Below are 23,970 nucleotides of genomic sequence, written 5' to 3' on the forward strand. Positions count from 1 at the left end.
GGCTGTTAAAAAAAAGAGAGAGCGAGCGAGCGAGCGAGAGAGAGAGAGAGACAGACAGACAGAGAGAGACAGAGAGAGAGACAGTGAGAGGGAGAGGTGCCAGGGCCAGAGACTATGTCGGCCGTCGGAGTTGCAGGCTGCCTGCTTTCTGCGCGGTCGCTCCAAGGCCCTGTTTTTCGGCACGCGAAGCCCCGGGGTTGAGAGACTAGGTCCCTGACCTCTCGGAACCGCGCCTGACACCTCGCGAGGCGCAGTCCCTCGTGGGCTACGGTCGAGGCTGGCCTGGGCCCCGCCCCTCGGGGCGGCTCTGCGCATGCTCGGCAGTGCGGGCGGCCGAGCGGGCGGCGGCGATCTGGAGACCCCCGAGGGATGGAAGCGCCGGCGCCGGCGGAGGCGGCGGGATGCGAGGAGCTCGGTGGGTGTTTGCGGGACCCGGCCCGGACCCAGGGCGTGGGTGTCCCTCGCGTTCGCAGTCCAGGGTGCGGATCTCTGCGTTAGCGGCGGCGTCCAGGCTCCCGGTGGCTCGCGCGTCTGGCGGGGGCGTCCCTGTGCGCACTGGGCGCCGGGTGATGGGGTGACCGGGTGGCGTAGTTTGCAGAGACCCCAGGCAAAGGCTGGTAGGGGAGTCGGGCCCGGGTGAGCTCCTCCAGGGCCAGCACCTCACAGTGGTCCCTAGGCCTGGCCCGGCCTTGCAGGGCGCGTTGCTTCGTGTGTGTTGGCGTCTGCCTGCTGCTGTGTCTCCAAGTCTCCTGTGTGTGTCAGTCTGTCTGTGCACCGGCCTGTGGTGGTAGCACTGTGCGCCCGCGCGGGGGAGTCGCCCTGTTTGTCCACGTCAAGGGAAGGCGGGAGCCGCTGTCACTGGTTTTTTCCAGGATGTTGTAAGGAAGTTGCCATTGTTTTCTTTTTAAGCCGGTATCTCACCTCCGGGTGTCTCCAGGGGAAGCCTCGTTTAACTCTTTGTTTCCCAACTGTTCCAACGGGGACGTTGGTGCCAGGGGGCACAAGACGCAGCACCTGGCTGGTGACCTTTCCGTGTTCTGTTTCCATGGTTTTGGAAGGTTTGTTTCTGTTTGCTGTTGTCAGAAAGAAAAACAGAAACCAGGATTAGGATAAAATAATGTCTTCCCAGCTGCACACTGCGTTTAGGGATATTTCTAATTCCATGCAGGATGTTAACCGCAAGGAAAGAGGTTAAATGAAAACGTACTTCAATTTATAGGCTGGCATTCCTGTAATAACGTGCCAGCACTTCCTAGTTGTTTTCTTTAAAGTTACAATAAAGATAGAAACTTTAAGTGGAAAGTAACTTTCATTGAGAGCCTCAAGCAGGGTGCTGTATTCTTGCTCCCAGTGTCCACGTGATCTTCCCTGGGAGTTCAGCCATGCAAGTCCTTTTGTATTGCGCTTAAGCTCATTAAAGGTAGGACCATGTAACTGCAAACCCAAGTTCATATGACTTTCCAGTTCATCCATAACTCATGTCAGCGAGGTGTGAGGAGATTGGCAGGAGCAGGATAGCACATTATCACTGAAACCTAGATAGCTGGCATGGTAATGCAATCCCAGCGCTCCTGGGCTGAGGACTGCTAACCTGTGCTCCGCAGTGAATTCCAGGCCAGTGTGGTCCACAGGGGGAGATCCCGACTCCCCTCTTCACCCCAGAAAAGTATATCTTTTCACTCAGCAGTTCTACGTCTAGGCTAGCTCTCAAGGAAGTAAATCTGTGCTAATATTTCACATCAGGCTGAGAAGATGGGTCAGTGAGGAAGAGCACTTCCCATGCAAGCTTGATGCCTGAATTTGGACCCCCCCAGAACCCATGTACAGAAATGGAGCATGGCCGTCTGTTATCCCTGGACCCTGAGATGAGAGACAGAGGCAGGAGAATTACTCGTACGCTCTAGTGGCAGCTGCATAGTGCCTAGCACAGCAGCAGAAACCAGAGTTCCTACCTCAAGCAAGGTGGGAGTGAGAATGGGCTCCTCAGAGTCGTCCTCTAACTAACGTGCATGTACACACGCACGGAAGTGCATACACACACACGCATACACGCTTGTGCGCACACACACGTACATGTGCACGGATGCATGCAAAGCACACGTGTGCTCTGGTGCATGTGCTCTCACAGTCACATGTCACACACACACATGTCTGCCAGAGGATATTAGTTGCAGCATCTCTAATAGGTCAAGGTAGTTACTGTCCGAGTGTCCAGTGAAAGGCCGTGGGTTAAGATACGGTTTAGCCATGCAGTCATCTACTGCCTAGCTGTTAAATGACACAGAAGAGCGTTCACCGTGTATCATGACTGTTAACTGGAAAAATACGTTTGTTTCATCCTCCCCAGCCCTTCTCCTTGTGAATTTTTGAGGTGAGGTCTCACTGTGTAGCTCAGGGCACAGGAAACATCATGACAAAAGACCCCTACCCGAACCCATCAGGATGCCTGCCATGGCTGTGGGGTTTAGTAAGCAGATGCAGACAGTGAGCAGTGGAGATACCGATCAGGGAATTATGCAGCGTAGCCGGGGAGGGGCACTGTGGAAGAGGAGCAGTTGAGGGAATTTGAGGGGAGAGTGGGCTAGCTGAGTATTTACCATAACGTGACTGACTTAGGTCGAGTTACTTGTATATTTTTGAGACAGGGTCTTCCTGTGTATCCCCGACTGTCTCGGAACTGAGAGATCTATTTTTGCCTGCCTCTGCCTCCTGAGTTCAAGTGCCGGGGTTAAAGGGTGGGCCTTGCATGAGCTAGGATTTAAAAGGGTAATGGGGGAGGGCTGTGGGAATGTAGCTAGAGGGCTGTGGGAATGTAGCTAGTGTGCCCTACGTTCTGGGTGTGATCCCCAGCACGGCATCAACTGGGCATAGCGGTACAGCTCTCAGGAGCTAGATGGAGGGTTAGAAGTTCAGGGTCATCCTCAGCTATGTAGCAAGTCTGAAGCCAGCCCAGTCTACGTGAGACCTTGTTTTTAAAGACAATACTGTACAAAATAAAGCCTGCTTCTGGTGGTTTCCATGTGAAGAGCGGACTAAAGGGCACAAGCAGCAGCTGGAGGGCGTTCCACAGGTTTGAGACAAAGACCAGCATGCTCTTCAGACTCCCACGAAGGAAGCAATGGAGACAGTGGTGATTGGACTATGCATGTTAGGATGCAGACCAGCTTGCTTTCTCAAGAGACTGGGCAGAGGTGGTCAGGCTGGCTCCAGGGACCTGCATCTGAAGAGTGCAGGTGCCTTGGATTGAGGACTTACAGCAGGTTAATGATGTGTCCAGACCTTACGTTTCCCTCTTTAAAAGAAGGGGGGCTTGGTTTCCTCTCCCTTGAGTATGTATGTGCTGGACTTTGGCCGATGTGATGGTTTACCTCTTTAGTTAGACTGTAAGAAGCTCCGTGCCTTCCTTTTTGCTCTTTCATTAGGATTGCTCACTTGAAGGGAGGCCACGGGCCATCTTAGGAGGATCCTCAGGCAGCCCGAGACAGTGTCTGTGGGGTGGGATGGGGCACAGACTGGAGGCATCCTGATAGAAGCTTAGACCTTTCCCCTCCCTCCCTCCCTCCCTCCCTCCCTCCCTCCCTCCCTCCCTCCCTCCCTCCCTCCCTCCCTCCCTCCCTCCCACTCTTCTCTCTCTCTTTGTCTTTTCTTTTTGGTTTTTCAAGACCGGTTTCTCAGTGTAGCTTTGGAGCCTTTCCTGGAACTCGCTCTGTAGACCAAGCTGGCCTTGAACTCAAAAATATCTGCCTGCCTCTGCCTCCCGAATGCTGGGATTAAAGGTGTGCACCACCACTGCCCAGCCTTGGTTTTTTTTTTTTTTTTTTAATGGAAACAGTAGCTGGTCCCACTAGTAGAAATGATCCTCTGTAAGAGGTGACTTGTTTGGTGGGTGGAGTCACATAGGTTTGGAGAGGAGGTGAGGAGTTGGCTGAGAGCTTCTTCATGTGGAGAGTTCCTGGAAGCTGAGGTCTGGGGGAAGGCTTGGAAGCTGTCAGCATGTAGGTAGCACCTAAGCTGTGGGCAGGGCAGGGCAGAGGAGGCAAGGGAGGAGGGGAAAGAGAGAATGGATACACAGATGCTCTGAATTATTGCTGAGGTAGTGTCGGGATGGCCAGATGAGTTTTAGGAAGTGCCGTTACACTGTTACATGTGTTCCGATTTTCCACAGTGGCCGCGTGTTATGCAATGTGACATCTGTGGAGAGCGTGGCTGGAGAGGATTCGGTGTCTTTCTCCAAGGCTGGACTTTATGTCACAAGCCATTGGGGATTTCCAAACTGTCCTTACATACTACTCTCTCAACCACAGGAGCAAAGTCTTCTTATTCATGATGAAGATGGTGGTGTAGGTTTGGGTGACGACATAAAGAAACCATGTGTACTTCATCCTGCTCTCATTGTCCACTTATAAGTGGTTTCTTCACTAGAACAATGAGAGCCATTTAACATCATGTTTTCAATGCTTTCATAGAAAGAAAAGGATACAGATGGTTCTGTGGTCCGTCTGCACCCTCATTAGCTTATTTCCACTTTGGTGTATGTTCTTCTCTTCATTTTCACTTCGCTTTCTAATCATTGCAGTGTGGTGTGAGTGTGCAGTCCCTCTCCTGATTCATGGTGAGCTCTGACAGCCCCTGTGTGTCTGGGACCTCACACCACAGTGAAGTCAGGGTGCTTCCTAGTGAGTAGAGACCACACCACAGTGCAGTCAGGGTGTGCACAAGTGAGTAGTACAAGCCGCTTACTGAAATTTACTTAGCAAATTTCAAAGATTTGTGTTTTGGCAAATGCCTTTATCAGTTGCTTGCCAGTAATGAGCACTGTGAGACTTTAAGACATATTGCTAAGTTTGTCAGTCTTTAGCTACAGGGTAGGCAGTTGAGGCTGAAACAAGAATCGGCGTGACATAAGAGATCATTTGTGTTCTGCCTCGTCCAAATTTCATTGGTGTGTCCATATGGTGCATAGTATGTCCAAGGTGAATAACACTGACTCAAATGAGCATGTCTTATTCATATATAAGTTATACACTTGTGAATAGAAATAATCATGCCCCAATAGTTTGAAATCTACTGCTTACTAGTATTTTATAAGGCATTATTAATTTTACCATAGCTTTTTATCAGAACTATCTGATTTACTGCTTGATCAAAACTTACATCAAAACACCAGCAAATAACAGACCATGTATAAACAACATGGGCTCATGTGATTTTTAATTACTTAATGTAGAGTACTCAGACGTTATTTCATGTGTTCTTTGTGGTGATATCTTGTTTGTACGAATAAAACTTGCCTGAAGATCAGAGAGACGAAGGAGCAAAACCACAGCCACCTCAACTTCCCAGATGAAAAGAGACAGAGTCTCTGTCTCCTCCCGCCTTATCATTTCCTCTCTCTGCCCAGCAGAGTCACTTCCTGTCTGTTTGTACGGACCTCCAGACCTCTATGGTTAGATAGTGGCTAACTCCGCCCTTGATCTTCAGGCAAGCTTTATTTGTACAAACAAGATATCATCACAGTTCTCAACTCTGCTGTATCTTTTACCATGTTGCGTCTTAGGTATCGTCATCACTATGATTATTATTACAAGATTAATGCAGTAATTCCTTGTGTGTGTATATGTGTGTGTGCATACGTGTATATGTGTGTGCATGCATGTGCAGGCCAGGGTATAATTGTGGGAGTCAGTTTTCTCCTTGTCCTGTGTAGGTTCCTACTGAGCCTACGGAGCTGTCTCTCTGACTCTCCTCAGGGTTGATTTTTACTCTAGTCTCTATTTCTGTTTCCCTTTAGTTGGTATAACTTACCATCTTTGCAAACTCAGTCTTATTGGACACCTTATTGCTCCAAAATGCTCATTATCAATTATTTTTATTAAGTTCTAACTTGATGTCAGAGATTAGTACTTTAAGATCTGAGGAAGTGTAATTTGCTTGTAGCATTGTTAGCGAGGGGTGGAACTGCCGTTCATGGGTGGCTCATGGCTATGTAGTTGGCTCAATACTTCCTGTCTGCTGTGTCACCTCCTTGTCTATTCCTCCGAGAGGTAGGCATTGTGACTTTCATTATGTGTATGATATAACAGGCCCAGAGGCCTCTGGGTAAGATGTCATGCAGCTGACTTCATCCCTCTGCTTATAACAACCCAGCACTGACTACGCAAGCTTGGTCTCTGAGTATTTGCGGTGTGTGTGTCCTAGTAAACACACCCTGGATTTCAGGTACTTAGTATAGAAAACAGGATGTAAAACACCCTACTTTTTCTGTTGATTATCTGGTCACGTGGCAGTATGTTGAATTCCTGAGATTAAACACAATAGACTGTTGCATGTTCTCACCAGCAGGCAGAGGTTCAGGCCTAGCATGTGCTGTGTGGTCTGCTGACCAAAGCCACTGTTAGTGCTGGAGACCACACGTAAGAAAACACCACTGCATCTTCTAGGGGGTCAAACTCAAGACATGGTTGTTATGTTGACATACTGTATCCTCAGATTCAGAAGGAAATAGTTTCTCGTCGTAATTGGTGGGGTTTCTGAGTTTGTTGGTGCAGATCTGCCCTTAGAGGTTCTGGTTGGAGTGGGACATTAATGAGTATTTTAAGTTTGAGCTTCTTAGCTGTAGCTTTCCTTGTGTTAGCATCTGAGTATCTTTGAATTCTTGAGATTCGAGTTACTCTGTGACCTCTTGGCTAATATACTCATTTCTGGAACTTGACCCCTCACCTATTCTTAGTTTAGTTAAAGGAGATAAATATTTCTTAGTATGCAGTGCTTCTCCAGTAACGAAGTCTGGAACACGGGAAGTCACAGACCTTTCCGGCTGCTCTTAGGCATCTTCTAGGCGCGGAGGCAGGATGTGGGGACAGTGCAGCATGCCGCTGAGCTCGGCCGCAGTGGCAGAGTCAAAGCAGTACATAAATGGAGACTTCTGAGAGCCTAACTTGTTAAGTGCCTTTCTGTCAATCTCAACATTTACAAGTCAATTCCCTTAAATCTCACTGTGAGGTTAGAGGAGTGTCCTGGAATAATTGACTTTTATTAAGATGTTCAAATATGAGGTATAAGAAAATGGATTGAAAGCAAAGAAATATAGCATTTTTTTTTTCACAGTAAGACATGGCTAATGTTTCCAGGACTGTTATAACATGGAGAATGACTTTAGAACCAGGGAAAAGTGGAACTTGGGGTGAAATAACAAACTTAAGTCAGTTGCTAAACAACCTTACAAGTTCGGAGGGACTGAGCACAGCTGACCTGTGTGAGTCCAGTGAACATTGTGGTGCTGACATGAAAGTCAACCATAAATTACAAAACTGCTATTTACTGTCATTCTATACTTGTAGGTTAGAGTCCCAGGTTTTATCTGAAAATAAATTCCCCATACATACAATACAAACAGACTTCTCATTTAGAGTTGATACATTTTTAAAGTCGTGAGAGAACTTACCTTTTCCTTGACTTTCATGGCCACTGTGATCTCTCCGGCAGCCGGCTCCCAATAATAGATGGTTAAGGTTTATGAAATGTTGGAAGTGATCGCTATCTTTATGGAGAACACAGTGAACTCACTGCAGCCACAGCCCAGGGCAGAAAGAAATGAGAAAGTGGGCGTAACTGGTAGTTTGGACAAGCCGAGCTAATCAAAGCGATAAAGTCAAGAGCCTACAGGGCAGCGGGGTGCACTGAGGCATAAAACCAAAGCTGATGAAAATAATCAGGATGACTGACAGTGTTCACTAGCTTCCCCGGAAGTCATATGCTGGTTCAGTACCTCAGGAGGTGATCTTACTCGAGATAGGACCTGCTGCAGAGGGCAGTGTGACTGATGTCCTTTCAGAGGGGGACTTAGACACAGGCTTAGTTATGGGAGAGTGTTGCATGGACGTGAAAACAACCACATATAAGATGGGACAGAGGAATTCACTTCTCCAGTTCCCCGACACTCTTGTTTCAGGCTCCAGACTTCTTGACCTTTGGGATAGTGGATTTCTGTTGTCCGTTTTGTTATGGTGACCCTCACAAAGCTGCAGTACTGATTTTATAGAGAAGCAGTGACATTGCTTTGCATGGAGCAGAATAGAAGAGGAAGCAGGAGCTGCTCTAAGAAAGGATACATACAACTAATCCTCATGTGTTTCTGGGGTAATATGAGATGGCATCGCAGTAGACCCTCCATGGGGGAACAATTAACTACCCCCTTGCGAGATTTCACTGTGTTTAAGTCCAGCCTGTAAATTTGATACTAGAGGCTAAGAAACAAGGCAGCCCCACAAGGTGTAACCCACAGAGAATACACCGAGGATGATAGAGTCAGAGGAACCACCCAAGGACGAAATTATAAAATCCTCATGAATACATGGACGGCAGGAATTTGGAGCTTTCCACAGCTGAGATGGTTTTAGCCTCTCTCTTTTAGTTGTATCATCAAGAGGAATGATGTAAGCATAGACTTACAAGTATCTCCCCGTATTGTAGAGCCTTGCCAAATCATTACAGATCCATAGGCCATATTCCAGGTGGCGCTAGACTGGGCTGCCTTAGCTAATGTATGAGCACATCAGTCCCGAGCCTGTGAAAACAGTTACGGAACAAAAGTAAATGATTCATGGAACAGTGCAAGGAAACCGAAGGGTCCTACCAGCAGGAAGACACTGAGAAGCAGAGAAAGAAACCAGGAAACCCAAGGGTACTACCAGCAGGAAGACACTGAGAAGCAGAGAAAGAAACCAGGAAACCCAAGGGTACTACCAGCAGGAAGACACTGAGAAGCAGAGAAAGAAACCAGGAAACCCAAGGGTACTACCAGCAGGAAGACACTGACAAGTAGAGAAAGAAACCAGGAAACCCAAGGGTACTACCAGCAGGAAGACACTGACAAGCAGAGAAAGAAACCAGGAAACCCAAGGGTACTACCAGCAGGAAGACACTGAGAAGCAGAGAAAGAAACCAGGAAACCCAAGGGTACTACCAGCAGGAAGACACTGAGAAGCAGAGAAAGAAACCAGGAAACCCAAGGGTACTACCAGCAGGAAGACATTGACAAGCAGAGAAAGAAACCAGGAAACCCAAGGGTACTACCAGCAGGAAGACATTGACAAGCAGAGAAAGAAACCAGGAAACCCAAGGGTACTACCAGCAGGAAGACACTGAGAAGCAGAGAAAGAAACCAGGAAACCCAAGGGTACTACCAGCAGGAAGACATTGACAAGCAGAGAAAGAAACCAGGAAACCCAAGGGTACTACCAGCAGGAAGACATTGACAAGCAGAGAAAGAAACCAGGAAACCCAAGGGTACTACCAGCAGGAAGACACTGAGAAGCAGAGAAAGAAACCAGGAAACCCAAGGGTACTACCAGCAGGAAGACATTGACAAGCAGAGAAAGAAACCAGGAAACCCAAGGGTACTACCAGCAGGAAGACATTGACAAGCAGAGAAAGAAACCAGGAAACCCAAGGATACTACCAATAGGAAGACACTGAGAAGCAGAGAAAGAAACCAGGAAACCCAAGGGTACTACCAGCAGGAAGACATTGACAAGCAGAGAAAGAAACCAGGAAACCCAAGGATACTACCAGCAGAAAGACATTGACAAGCAGAGAAAGAAACACTGTTATTATCAAGTTGTTGTTGATGGAGAATGGACAGGGCATGGAGTAGATAGGGGCACAGCATGGAGTGGACAGGAGGACAGTGTGGTGTAGACATGGGGACAGCGTGGAGTGTATGGGGGGACAGCGTGGAGTGTATGGGGGGACAGCGTGGAGTGTACGGGGGGGACAGCGTGGAGTGGACGGGGAGACAGCATGGAGTGTATTGGGAGACAGCATGAAGTGTACGGGGGGGACAGCGTGGAGTGTACAGGGAGACAGCGTGGAGTGTACGGGGGACAGCGTGGAGTGTACGGGGGACAGCGTGGAGTGTACGGGGGACAGCGTGGAGTGTACGGGGGACAGCGTGGAGTGTACGGGGGGGGACAGCGTGGAGTGTACGGGGGACAGCGTGGAGTGTATGGGGGACAGCGTGGAGTGTACGGGGGGGACAGCGTGGAGTGTACGGGGGACAGCGTGGAGTGTACGGGGGGGGACAGCGTGGAGTGTACGGGGGGGACAGCGTGGAGTGGACGGGGAGACAGCATGGAGTGTATGGGGGACAGCGTGGAGTGTATGGGGGGACAGCATGAAGAATGGACAGGGGCACACCGTGGAGAGTGGACAGGGGTACACCGTATCAGGGTATGTAGGGGTGGGAGTAGACGTCTAGGAAGAAGCACTGGAAATCTCCTTCAATGTGAACGTCTTAAAGTGCTAAGGGTCTGAACAGAGACTTCTGCTCTTCAACTTAGCAGTTCAGGACCTGAGGCCAGAAAATTAATTTTATTATTAGTAGAACAGAGGGGAAGCCTTGGCAAAGATTGCTCACAGAGAAGAGCTAGAAAAGGAGAGGAGAGGCTCCCCACACCCTCCGGTGAAGGGAGAGAGAGAGGAAGAGATCACTGGGAACCTAATTGCAGAGCTAATGCAGCCAGAAGACATTGTGCTCCCTGCTCAGCCTCACCCAGGCCCTAAGCCAGACACCTGCTTTGGGATTCTTGTATATGAGGTACTTAAGATCGTGAAATGCAGTGTAGATGAGAGATTACACGTTGCCAAGGGAGAGTGTTGTGAAACACAAGAGTGATGTGTCCTTGCCAAAGCAATGAAAAGAGAGAGATCGAAAGGATCAGAGAGAAAGGCATTGAGGTGAAAGACAGGCATACCTACAGTTGGAATCCCAGAGAAGAGCGAGCATTTGAACCTGCAAGCATTTAGAAATATAGTTCAAGACACATTTTTAGAAATCCAAGAGAAAACCAGAATCAGTGTGTCAAGAAAGCACATTTAGTTCCAGACAGATGAACTCAGGATGACCAGATCCAGATGCCCATAGTAAAGTTTTTGGGCCTTAAGGATACAGGTAGGGGAGACTCAAGATGACACTGGCAGCTAGTGCAGCCTGAGCATGGTGCTTCTCCAGACTCTCGGCTATAGCCCGAGCATCGTGCTTCTCCAGACTCTCGGCTATAGCCCGAGCATCGTGCTTCTCCAGACTCTCGGCTATAGCCCGAGCATCGTGCTTCTCCAGACTCTCGGCTATAGCCCGAGCATCGTGCTTCTCCAGACTCTCGGCTATAGCCCGAGCATCGTGCTTCTCATGACTCTCAGCTGCAGCAGCTGTAGCCTCAGCCAGGGCCTCGATCTCTCCTGCTCCTCTCCTCTGGCCAGGTGAGAAGGGACCTAGAGAGCACCATTGCGAAGGGCAAGAGGGTACTGCTTGCTCCTGTCAGGCACCGTGACTGAGGTCATAGGAAACAGCTCCCGTGATGCTCTCACCTGTCTGGCTTGTACAATCCTCCCTCCCTTTCTTCAGGAGGATTCCCTGAGCTCAGGCTAATGTTTAGCTGTAGTTTTCGACATCTGTTTTTTATCAGTTAAAGGATGAAGGCTCTCTGATGACAATCGGGATAGTCACCAGTCTGAGCACAGGAGAGGGCCAGTTCATGCTAAGTATCCACTTTTGCTAAGAGTCTTAGCTGGGAGGTTCTTCCTGACCCCCAAATGTCCCCCTTTGCAGCTCCCTCTTTGAGTCTCTCCCCTGCTCTGACCCCCTAACTTGATCCCTCAGGTTCTCATCTCTATCTGCCCAGGCCCACCCAGGAGATCTTTTATATTTCCCCTTCCCAGGGAGATCCATGTGTCCCCCCTTGAGCCCTCCTTATACTTGGTCTCTCTGGGTCTATGAATTATGGCCTGGGTATCCTTTACTTACAGCCAATATCCACCTATGAGAGAGCACATACCACGTTTGTCTTCCTGGATCTGGGTTACCTCACTAAGGATGGTTTTTTACCCCAGTTCCTTACATTTGCCTGCAGATTTCATGATGTCTATTTTTAACAGCTGAATAATACTCCATTGTGTAAACATACTACATTTTCCTTATCCACTGTTTTTGGTTGAGGTGCATATAGGTTTTCCAGGTTCTGGCTATTATGAATAAAAATGCTGTGAATATAGTTGAGCAAGTGTCTTATGGTATGATTGAGCATCTTTGGGTATGAAAACCCCCAGAAACAACTAAACTGGCTCATAGGAACTCACAGAGTCTGAACCAACAATCAGATAGCTTACATGTGACCGACCTAGAACCTCTACATACATACATACATACATACATACATACATACATACATACATACGGCACACACACATATGACAGTGTCAGTTGTGTAGCTTCTTCTACTTGTGGGACTCCTAACAGTGGAAGCAGGGGCTGCCCCTAATACTAATGCATCCTAGCCAGATAGAGGAGCAGTGCCTGCAGAATGGAGACCCGATAGAGGAGGGTCTACGTGTTACTTTCTTTGGTTAATAAACTGCCTTGGCTCTGATAGGACAGAAAATTAGGTAGACGGAGTAGACAGAACAGAATGCTGGGAGAAAGAAGCCGAGTCAGACACACGCCATAGCTCTCCTCTCCAAGATGGACGCAGGTTAGAATCTTTCTGGTAATCTGGTGCTACACAGATTAATAGAAATGGGTTAATCAAGATGTGAGAGTTAGCCAGTAAGAGGCTGGAACTAATGGGCCAAGCAGTGTTTAAAAGAATACAGTTTCCGTGTAATTATTTTGGGGCATAAGCTAGCCAGGCAGCCGGGAGCTGGGATGGCAGGAATGCAGCCCGCTGTTCCATCAACAGAGACCCACAACTGGGCATGGCCTGCTGTGTTTACTTCTCATCGTTGGCCTCTCTGGTGATCCCTCTAGTTGGCTGTGGTGGCAGTTCATGAGACTGCACGACTCTGTGTTGAATTAGTTTTACTGTACTGCCCAATTTTGGCCAGATCTATTTCCTTTGGAAGCTTTGGGTTGGACAAATGCTTGAAGACACTAAGAACCCCTATCCACCACCACGTAGAGTGGGCAGGAAGAAGACACCTGGAGATCCTGCTTGCAGCATGAGCTACCACGATGTGCGGGTGTGGGGTGGAGAGATGGGAGAGAAAGAGCAGAGGAACAGCTTGAGCACCATGAAGAGAGGGGTCCAGAGACTCGAGGGTGGAGAGGGACAGCCTGATGTGAGCATCCCACAAAGCTTCCTTGCTGCCACTGAAGGTCAGGTCCGGGTCTGTGATGATGTCCATGGCCCATGTTACCACCAAAGGCCACGTGGATGTCCCTGGTCTGCTGCTTGGGACCACGTTATCCAAGGACTGCACAGGGTTGGTCCCACTCCTCATTGGAGGCAGCACCAGGGAGAACTGCTTATCTGCCTCTGCCCCTCATAGGGTGGTATCTCACCTTGGCAGCACAGTGGGGCTGGCCCTGGAGGCAGGGGAGCTGGTGAGCCAGCCCTGAGGGTGTGAGAGCAGGAGAGCTGGACTCATCCCTCATATGCTGTGTGCTGGTGTGGGTAAGGGAGAGATACCTTCTCCCTGCTTGCCCCTTGCCACCTGCAGTATCAGGAGAGTGGGCCCTGCACCTTGCCTGGGCAGCACAGTAGCACTGACCCTGTTGGCAAGGGTGTGGGTGAACTGGCTCCGAGGGCGTGAGAGCTGGAGATCTGGCTCTGTCCCTCATCTGCCGAGTGTGGTGGCATGGGCGAGAGAAAGATGTCCTACCCCCTTGCCCCTCACCACCTGCAGCAGTCAGGAGAACTGGCCTCAGGCACATGAGAGTGGGAGAGCTGGTCCTGCCCCTTACCTAGGCTGTAGAACCCAGGAGAGCAGGCCCTGCACCTCACCTGAGCAGCACAGGAGAGCTGGTCCCAGTGGTGGAGGTGTGAGTGAGCCAACACCAAGGTAGCAGGAGCCAGATCAGTGACTCACTGCAGTGAAGACTTACAAGTAAAGATGTATAGACTGAGGGTACACTGTGTGGCTAATGGCAGGGCTCCAGCTTCCATGATGAGATTTCTTTTTAATTCTTATTTTTTTTTAGTTTTTTTTTTCCTTTTTTTGTGGGGGAGGTTGCAAGAGCAGAGGGTGGATACAAAGGGACAGGGAGATGAGTTGGGGTGTTTGTGTGAAATCCACAGAGAAGCAATAAGGAGTTAAAGAGAAAAAGGATACAATAGGTCATTAGGCCCTCCAGGACAAAGGACAAATCACTGAGTGACCAAGAAGATAAGGCTGGTATTGGAACACTCAGGAAAAGCTATAGAGAGGCAAGGCAAGTTCGAGCTGAGGATTTTACACCTAGCCCTTTAGATAGCTGGACTGTGGGACACATTAACCAAATGCAGAGAAGCAGAAGCCAGCAAGTGCTGGTGAGGATGTGGGAAAGAGTGCTTCCCGTTGGTGGAGATGTGAGCTGGCACAGCTGTTGTGGAAATACCAGATTTTCCTAAAAAACAAAACAAAACAAAAAAAACACCCCAAACCCAAAGCAAAATAAAACAAAAGACAAAAATAGAGCCACTCCATGGCTTGGCTATGCTAGTCCTGTGTAGAGTCCCGGAAGACTAGAAACTAGGAAGGGCACGGTGAGAGGGGAAAATGAGGTCTTAAGGAAGAGTTGTGGGAGGGATGAAGGAGCGTGGCCTGGAAACAGAAGAGGCTCCTGGGAAGGGGAGTAAGGGGGAGGAAAGCAGGGGAAGTAAGGGGGAAGATGGACAAAAACAAACATGTATGGAAATATAATAAACTTGGACCTTGTATGCTAAGTTTGAATGAAGGTTGAATCCCTAGAGAATAGCATAGAGGTGAGTTCTTTCTGAAGAACCTGCTAGGACTGTGTTCTGAGAGTGAGCAAGTTCCTCTACATCAGGGTCTCAAGGCCTGACTCTCAGCTCCAGCCAAGGACCTGAGCCAGAAACTTTGCGGTGGAGCATGCCAGTTTGTTAGCAAGCTCTCCGAGACCTTTCTGAGACACTCTAGTTGGCATAAGCTTCTGGGTGATTGAGGAAGTGCCAGACAACATAGATCTAAATCTAAGGTACAGATGGAGACCTGATGGGAAGAACATTACAGAAAATAACACATTCGGAAACAGAACACGAGATGGCAACAGAAGGGGCTACAGTCCCTCATGGCAGGGAAAACATGGTGGCAGATGGTGCGTGGTGGTTTTAGGTGGCCCTAACCTGGTGGGAGCATGCATGAGGTGCTTGCTCGCTTTTCAGTGGATCAGGAGGTAGAGATGGCAGAAAGCAGGCTGATCTGTGAACCTCAGAGCCCGCCCTGTCTAGATACTCACTGTGAGTCAGGCTCCACCTCTGAAGGTCCAGTCTCCCTAAGCAGCCGTGCCTAGGGGAGCAGAGCCAGTGGATAGTTCACATTTGATCGATAGCATGCATAGGTAGAAACTGTATAACATTCAAAACTGTCAAGGCAGGCTGGAAAGATGCTCAGCTGGTAATGCATACTGCTCTTTCTTGCAGAGTACCTGCGTTTAGGTTCTGGTACCCACACCGGTAGCTAGCAACACCTGTAGTTCCCAGGTATCTGAGGCCTCCTGCTGTCCTCTGCAGGCGCTGCACTCAGTCTCTCACAGACCCCCACACAGATGCACATGTACACATGTCTTAAACATCTTCAAACAGTCTAGACAGTAAAAAGTTAAGGAGAACTACAAACATCCCCAAAGATACAATGACAGAGGTGACCAGCAGAAGAGTCCAGGACAATGGAGTCTGTGGCTGAGCCCTTGACCTGTCCTGAAGCAGCTCAGGGAGTTGATGGGCAGCTGGGGAAGAGAGCACTCGAGTGTGGAATTTCAAGACAGAGTGAACCGGCATCACGTGACGTGTGTCAGTGCTGCAGTAACTGATGAAACCGTGTCTTCATTTGAGAGGGAAAAAGCAGTTGCAGCAAATGGCGAAAGTTAGTATGTTTCCTGTTGCTGCAGATTTAAACCTGAAATTACTGTAAAATGAGAAGTTTGAAGAGTGAGGTTGATCATTTCTATCTATAGGTATTCCATCCCCTGGTGTGTCAGCTCACTGTGAGTGGTAGATCAAAGTGTTTGCCTTTAAAATCTCTGAACTTCAGTCTGTTTTGTTTGTTTGTTTTGATTTTTCAAGACAGGGTTTCTCAGTGTAACAGTCTTGACTGTCTGGGAACTCACTTTGTAGACCAGGCTGGCTTCGAAGTCACAGAGACCTGTCTGTCTCTGCCTCCTGAGCTCTGGGATTAAAGGTGTGCACTATCATGCTTGGCTTTGTATTTCAGTCTTAACTCAGATTGAATGGTTTCTATTGCAGTAAGAGGGCAGTGAGGAATAGTCACACAAAAACGTTGTTGAGATGAGAACACTGGAAAATATATTTCATGATTTCTTCACATTTCCTGTTCTGTAAAACTCATGTGTATAAAACAAGAACTCTCTGTATTACTTAAGTTTTTTCTTCTACACTGTATGTAATCCAATAAAACATCCAGAAAGTAAGTCTGATATCTTTCTTCGTGACAATATCAGGTCTCAGGGCTAACATGAACTAAGATACTCAGTTGCAATGAATACAGATGACATTTCATAGTCTGTGTATGTCTGTGTGTGCGCACGCACACGCGCTCATGGCAGAATGTAGGCATGTTCGCATGTGTGGGTGTGCACATGCATGTGTGTGTGCAGAGTGTATTCATACTTGCATGTGTGTAGCTACACATGCACTGTGTATGTGTACGTGTGCAGTGCACAGTGTAGGAATGTTTGCATGTGTATCTGTGCACATGTGTGTGTGTGTGCATGTGAACAGTGCAGAGTGTAGGAATGCTTACATATGTAGGTGTGCCCGTGTATGTGTGCACACATGATGGCAGTGCAGAGTGTAGGAATGCTTGCATGTGTAGGTGTGCATGTGTGTGTGTGTACACATGTGTGTTGTGTGTGTGTGTGTAGGCCTGAAATTGACCTTGAGTGTCTTCCTAGATTGTTTTCCACTTTATTTATAGAGAAAAGATCTTTCACTAAATTCAGTGTTTATGGTATCTTGCTAGTCTGGTTAGCCACTCAGCCTGTTGTCTTTATGCCTCCCTAGTGCAAATGTTACAAGCAGCTGCCAGGGATCAGAACTCAGGTCCTTAAACTTGTGGGTCCGTTGTTTTATCCAGTGAGCCATTTCATGTCTCTAGCCTGATACTTGCTGATATGTCAAAATTCACGAGTTGTAGCCTTACCTCAGATTTTCAAGCAGTGCTACAGGACTGTTTCTGTTCTTTAGATATGGACGTGATGAGGCCCTTAATAAACGAGCAGAATTTCGATGGGACGTCGGACGAGGAGCAGGAACAGATGATCCTGCCAGTTCAGAAGCACTACCAGCTTGACGGGCAGCATGGGATTTCGTAAGTGTAGTGGGCCCTCTGCTCTGCTGACACCGTGTGCATTTCTTAGTCTCCCACAGCTCTGCGTGTTTGTCAGGATGCTACAGATGACAGAGATGATTCAGAAGATGAGGAGTCAGATTCCTAGATGTTTGTAGTGTATGAGAGATGGAGATCAGGATACTGAGCAGCGTGGGGATTTCTCCGGCGGTGAGAGATATCGAATCCTGTGTCCCTCAAAGAACCATGCCAGTGAGGAGACAGAAGGGTTAAGTGTTAGGAGAATGGCTTCTCGGAGGGTGGGGTTCATGCAGAATGAGGAGATAGGCTGCTGGTAGAGTGGGTTATAATTGTTGGTGTCTTGTCATCACCGAATCTATGCTTTAGTAGTAACTTAGTGGTTAAACACACTCACCTGAAATTTCATCCTGTATGAACTAAAGTACTGAGTAACTCTCGCCAGTTATTTTTCTACCAGGATTTTGAAGTTTTTGCTTCTCTTAATTTCAGTTTGTTTCTTCTTGGTCAAGAAGACCTCCTCTAGTCAAGTCCTGAGGGAGCTCATGATAATAGAAATTACTTTACCTGAGTATAGTGTTAAAACTTGTATAAATAATTTTTTATAACTCATTTTAGGGTGACAATCATAGATCAGATGTTTAGAACCATAGTTATCAGTGCCAGTAAGTCCTGTTTTACCAGCCAGATCCTCAGGGTTCTCCACACCAGAGCAGCAAAGCAGATTATAAGAAAACCAGATTTAAATTTAAATTACTGTTCTACATGCCCAACACTGACTAAACATTTCGTTTAATTTCCACAGTAATTCTCTGTACTTGGCTTTTATTGAGTAAAGATGGGACTCAACCCTAGGGTGTCCTCATGCCTGCTGATGGGATGGAAACCATTGTTTTGTTTGTTGCTGAGGTCCCTAGGTCAAACGCTTAAATCTTACCGCTTTCTCCTTCCAGATTCATGCAGACGCTGATGCATCTTCTTAAGGGGAACATTGGAACTGGCCTTTTAGGGCTCCCCTTGGCCATAAAGAATGCTGGCATCGTGGTAAGGCTGTCTGTGTTCTCCACGCCGGAGACAGTTAGTTGTCTGTAAGGATGATTCTCACCTCATCCAGTGTAACCTGGCCAGGTGGCATGTAGGTGGCCGTTGACTGTTGTTCTGGTATAATTATGTGAACTGTAATCATGGTACTTAAACCAGAGTGGGAATTACTGTTTTTATCTCTATATGGTTGCTTATTTTTAACATTTAGCAACAACAGACTCTCAAACCTAACCCAGGTCTTGATTTCTGAAGATGGCTGTGTCTCATTTTTGGCATACTGTCAGTGGCTTACGCAGTGTGCCCACAACAGCTAATATATTAAGGGAATGGATTATATTTATGGTGTAACTTCATTAGTCTTTTAGAGTCAGAATAAGTGTGCATGCAGTATTCATATCTAAGAAAAATAGTTGAAATAAGTAACGATGTCTTTTAAACACAGATATCAAAACAGTGCTAGAGGCAGTATAATTGCGGCATTTAAGAACCATGTTGAGGCAGGATGAAGTAAATTAGACGTAACTTTTTAAATGTATTGGCTTCCATAGAGGTTGTAGCTATCCCATTTTTTCTGGGTTTAATAGTCCTGTGTGTAAAGTAACTGGATTTTTGATTGTTCAGATAAGTTTTGCCTGGTTCTGCTATCTAACCTGATCCAGGCATCCCTTTGAGTCTGCTACCCACCATGGTCCAGGCATCCCTTTGTGATGGAGATGGGTCTCATATCTTATCTGTTGCTTTCATTGGTTAACTAATAAAGAAAACTGCTTGGCCTGATAGGACAGAAAATTAGGTAGGCGGAGTAAACAGAACAAAATGCTGGGAGAAAGAAGCCGAGTCAGACAGTCGCCATGATTCTCCCACCTGACACAGACACAGGTTAAGATCTTTCCTGGTAAGCCAGCTCGTGGTGCTTCACAAAATATTAAAAAAGGGTTAGATCAATATGTAAAAGCTAGCCAATAAGAGGCTAAAACTAATGGGCCAGGCAGTGTTTAAAAAAATACAGTTTCCATGTAATTATTTCTGGGCATAAGCTAGCCATGCAGGCGGCAGGGTGCCGGGGACACAGCCCCGCCGCTCGTATTACAACACCTTTGAGTGTGCTACCCACCCTGATCCAGGCATCCCTTTGAGTCTTCTATCCATCCTGATCCAGGCATCTCATTGAGTCTGCTGCCAACCCTGATAGAGGCATCCCTTGAATCTGCTACCCACCTTGATCCAGGCATCCCTTTGAGTCTGGAGAGTACACACTTGAAACTTTTCATGAACTGTTTGAAACAGTTATCTCCTAAGTGCTGTCCCTGACACAGGCTTTAGTCACCAAGTCTGCAAGATAGCATTATTTTCTAAAATATTACCTGAAATGATCTTCTGTGTTAAAATTACTAATTTTCCTCATGCCTATGGCAATTTAATCAATGGATTTAACAGTTTTCTCATTGTAAATGAATTGGCCATTGACTCACTGCTTAAAAGCTCACTCACTTTTTAAAAATGAATATTTCAACCTTCCATGTTTTCTTCTCCACAGCTTGGACCAATCAGCCTTGTGTTTATAGGAATTATTTCCGTCCACTGTATGCACATATTGGTACGTTGCAGTCACTTTCTATGTCAGAGGTAAATGTGGACTCATTAAGTTGATTTGATTCATTGTAAAGCTTCTGTTTGCTTAGAGAGTCATTGTCTCGTGTACCTATTGTGCTTTGCATCTGGAGGTTGTTTGTTTTCTTCTGCTGCCTGACACAGCTAATAATGACCATGTCACAGGCTAGCATTTTCTGGAGTTAATGTGGGTGACCATGGCACAGGCTAGCATTATCTGGAGTTAATGTGGATGACCATGTCACAGGCTAGCATTTTCTGGAGTTAATGTGGATGACCATGGCACAGGCTAGCATTATCTGTAGTTAATGTGGATGACCATGTCACAGGCTAGCATTTTCTGGAGTTAATGTGGATGACCATGGCACAGGCTAGTATTATCTGGAGTTAATGTGGATGACCATGGCACAGGTTAGCATTTTCTGGAGTTAATGTGGTCAGCATCTGTCCATAGTCATTTCTTAGTGTTCTTAGAGAACTGGTTCCAGGATCCCCATGGAAACCTGCAAGTGCTCAAGTCCCTCACAGAAGATGATGTACAACCTTCAGATGCTGTAATCACTTTTAATACAGTGTAAATGCTATGCGCATTATTACTCTGAAGTGCTCACCAAATAACGACAAGAAGAATAAAGTTGTGTCTGCAAACATCACACACATGATTTTTCATGAATTTTCCGTATACAGTTAGTTAACCCACACATAGGAACTTGTGGGTAAGAAGGGATGACTGTACTTTCTTCCCTCGTGTTGAATATTGTCTGTGTGTATATGATGTATATATGCAGGACTTGTGTGACACAGTGAACATGGGAGAGTGAGAGGACTCTGTGCAGTCAGTACTTTCTTCCACTTGTCGGGGCTTCCAGGCTTGAACCTGGGCTGTTGGGGGCTTTTGTGACAAGTCCTTTAGCTGCTGAGTCATCTTGACTATAGACATTCAAAAGGTGCTCTACGGGGGGGGAGGAGAGGGGGGAGGACACGGACACGGGACGGGATATGGCTGGTTCTCGTATTTAGTGGAAGAGGAAGCCAAGCAGCTGTGTACTGGCCATGACGCCTCCGGGTCTTCAGTTTATTGGTGATTCAGTTTGGGGCAGAGCTTAGAAAAATAAAATATTCCCTTTTAGTTCTGTATCATGAAATGTTCTACTGGACAATAAATCGGCCTTTAAAAATGCTTCATGTTATAGCAAACCAGTGGTCTGGCCCCAGCATTTTAATTAAATGTTCTCGAAACTGTTTGTATCATGTATGTTGTTTAGATAATGATGCATACTCTAAAGAAGACAGTGCAGTAGAGAACGGAGAAGTCATACTGGCTTCATGGAGATGTTCTGAAGATTGCATGAGCCCGTTTCTATGGAACTGTTACATACTGCTGTCATGGGATGTTCATCTACAGATGAACTGTAGACCTGGTGTTTTTAGGTGCTTGAAGTATTTAAATGAAACACCAATACAGAGCTGTCTGAATTCTGCAGATAGGAAAACTACAGCAGCAGATAAAACTTCATATACCTGCAACAGGGCAGATGATATTTTGAAATTGCTTCACCCATGTTCGTGGGCACACGGATATTTATTTGCTCTTTGCAAACGGATCTGCTAATGTATATCCCGAGCTCACACATCTGTATGTGATGCTGTTTTCATAGGATGACCTTATAGACCAATTTAATGCTTCCCTCTGTTGTGTGCCATTAAATTGCAGGTTTAAGAAGTCAACACTGGGGTACAGTGACACTGTGAGTTATGCCATGGAGGCCAGCCCATGGAGTTGTCTTCAGCGGCAGGCGGCGTGGGGGCGGTGAGCACTGGCTTTGTTTCTAATGTCTCTGTGCTGAAATCATGCTAATTTTAACTGTTTTCATTGAATAAGACATGACTCAAAGTATGACAGAGTTGTGGGAAGGCAGTAAGTGGTCCTTACAGTTGGACAGACTCTGGTTCTAGTCTCTGCCTGTTGGCTGTTTTATGATGGTGATGGCCGCTGACAGGAGTTAAAAGTCACCAATCAGTCAGTCTGACACTGTACTCTCTTCTTGCCCCAAGACCAGCGTGCAAGATGTTGTACCTGGGGCCTTCCATGTCCAAATGATGTCTGGCAATAGTTGCTCCCTCTTTCTATATAGCTGTTTTGTGTTTGGAACTTTCTAGAGCATCTCAATATAAAATAAGAACAGAGAAAATTTACCAAAGATGCTTCCAATCCTCTTGCATTCTGTATTCTTATTAGTTTAGGAAGTAGCAAATGTGCTTCCCTTTTGTGCAAATGCCGGGAATCTGGCAGGGTGGAAATACACTGAGCTGGCGTGAGGGCAGTCTTGAGAAGTAGAGGGGATGGTGTAGTCCAAACATGCATTCTTCTCCAGTGCTGATGCTCAAATGGACGTCCTTAGATACACTAGGCTAAAGGCTCCATTGTGAGTCACACCGTAAGCCTGAACATAGTTCTGTGGAATCATTTTACAAGCAGCTGTTCTTATACAGCAGAATCGCGGAAGTAGGAAGTGATGTAAAAATCTTTGCCTTTGAACCGAGTGAAGTGTACGTTCACTGTCATGTCTAGCGCCTTACTGACCAGCATGGTCTTCACAGGAGACAAATATCTAGTGGTCATGATCTTAGGAAGAAAAAGAAGAGATGCTATTATAAAATGTTTTAGAATAGCTAAATGGGAAATGAGGCCTGCTGCCTGGCTAGAACCCCCAGTGACACTCTTTCTGGGACTTTTCAGGAGCGTGGTCGACTTTTTTCTGGTGATAACGCAGCTGGGATTCTGCAGCGTCTATATCGTCTTCTTAGCTGAGAATGTGAAACAAGTAAGTAGGTTTCTGCAGTCGGGGAGATGCTTGCTTCCGTGCCTTGTTTGTTGCAGTCGGGGAGATGCTTGCTTTGCTGCTTTGTTATTGCAGTCAGTGAGAATGCTTGCTTTGCTCCTCGTTGTAGCACAGCTTGTCTTCTCATGGTTGAAGATAACAGCGTGTTTCACTCGCTGTCATTTTTGTAGATTCTTCTTTGGTGTCTCTTCCACAAGTTGGATTTCTGATGTTATTGTCACTGGTATTGTTACGCCTGACAGGATATCAACCATGCTCTTTTTTTTTTTCCAACCAGAATGTGGTGTGGCTTACTATTTCTTGATTATTTCAAATTCAGATCTCAGAAGTACGCACATGGATACTTGGGGTCACATTCTTCATGTTGATATTCTGTGTAGGAGATACAGGACAGTAGGCAGCAGCTGAAAACATGGAGCAGAGAGATGAGTGTTTGTCCCTAAGGTCCAGAAGTTGCTGTTGTTGACAAAGGATCTGAAGACACATGCCATCCTGCCGTCATTCACATGGAACGTGATAGCAAATCTGTCTGGAATCAGGCAAGATGGCTGGGATGGAGCTGTTATCCCATCCCCACCATTTTTACTTGCTTTTGAGACGGTTTCACCTAATTCAGGCTTATGTTGAACTTTCTGTGTAGCTCAGCCTGGCCTTGAACCTTTTGATTTTCTTGCATTTACTTTCCAAGTGCTGGGACCACAGATGTGTCCCACCATGACTGGGCATTGCTGGGTTCTTCTCGTTCTCCCAAGAGAGTAGCCAACAAGCCCTGTATGACTCTAGGAACAGTGCCATGGGGTTTATGTTTATGAACTGTAACGCGGCATTAACTGTCACAGTTTCCCTGGAGTAATGACTGGGAAGTCTTGTGCACATGATTGACATCCCCTGAGCTTCCTGGCCATTTTCCTGAAATAGAGCCCCTGGTCATAGTTCCTACCCTAGTATGTTGTTTGTTAGCTGTGCATGGCCTTGAACTCAGGATCTTGGTGTCTCTTTCCTAAGCTTGGGTTTCCAGTTATGTTCTGCCACACCTGGTTAGCCACCTTGGGCAGTGATTTTTATCACTGGGTAGGATTTGTGTGTGTGTGTGTGTGTGTGTGTTGGGGAGTGGGAGAGGGAAGAAACATCTAAGGGCTTTTAATGCCTTTCT

The 23,970-nt window shown here is 46.9% G+C and overlaps 1 protein-coding gene across 3 annotated transcripts in view; it reads left to right on the forward strand.

Moving 5' to 3' along the window:
* The first annotated feature begins 303 nt into the window (after positions 1-303).
* Positions 304-23,970, forward strand: part of Slc36a4 (solute carrier family 36 member 4) — a 39,712-nt gene continuing 16,045 nt past the window's right edge. For 2 of the 3 annotated variants that reach the window (XM_057767606.1, XM_057767607.1), the window contains exons 1-6: positions 304-415; positions 17,199-17,322; positions 18,273-18,363; positions 19,901-19,989; positions 21,689-21,784; positions 22,715-22,799. In XM_057767606.1, the coding sequence (XP_057623589.1) occupies positions 370-415; positions 17,199-17,322; positions 18,273-18,363; positions 19,901-19,989; positions 21,689-21,784; positions 22,715-22,799 (531 nt within the window). In that variant the 5' untranslated portion in view covers positions 304-369. Of the gene's footprint in view, positions 416-17,198; positions 17,323-18,272; positions 18,364-19,900; positions 19,990-21,688; positions 21,785-22,714; positions 22,800-23,970 lie in introns of those variants that run through there. The other variant, XM_057767608.1, reaches the window with a different exon arrangement.

Source organism: Chionomys nivalis, chromosome 4 (assembly GCF_950005125.1).
Source record: "Chionomys nivalis chromosome 4, mChiNiv1.1, whole genome shotgun sequence".
NCBI classification, from domain to species: Eukaryota; Metazoa; Chordata; class Mammalia; order Rodentia; family Cricetidae; genus Chionomys; species Chionomys nivalis.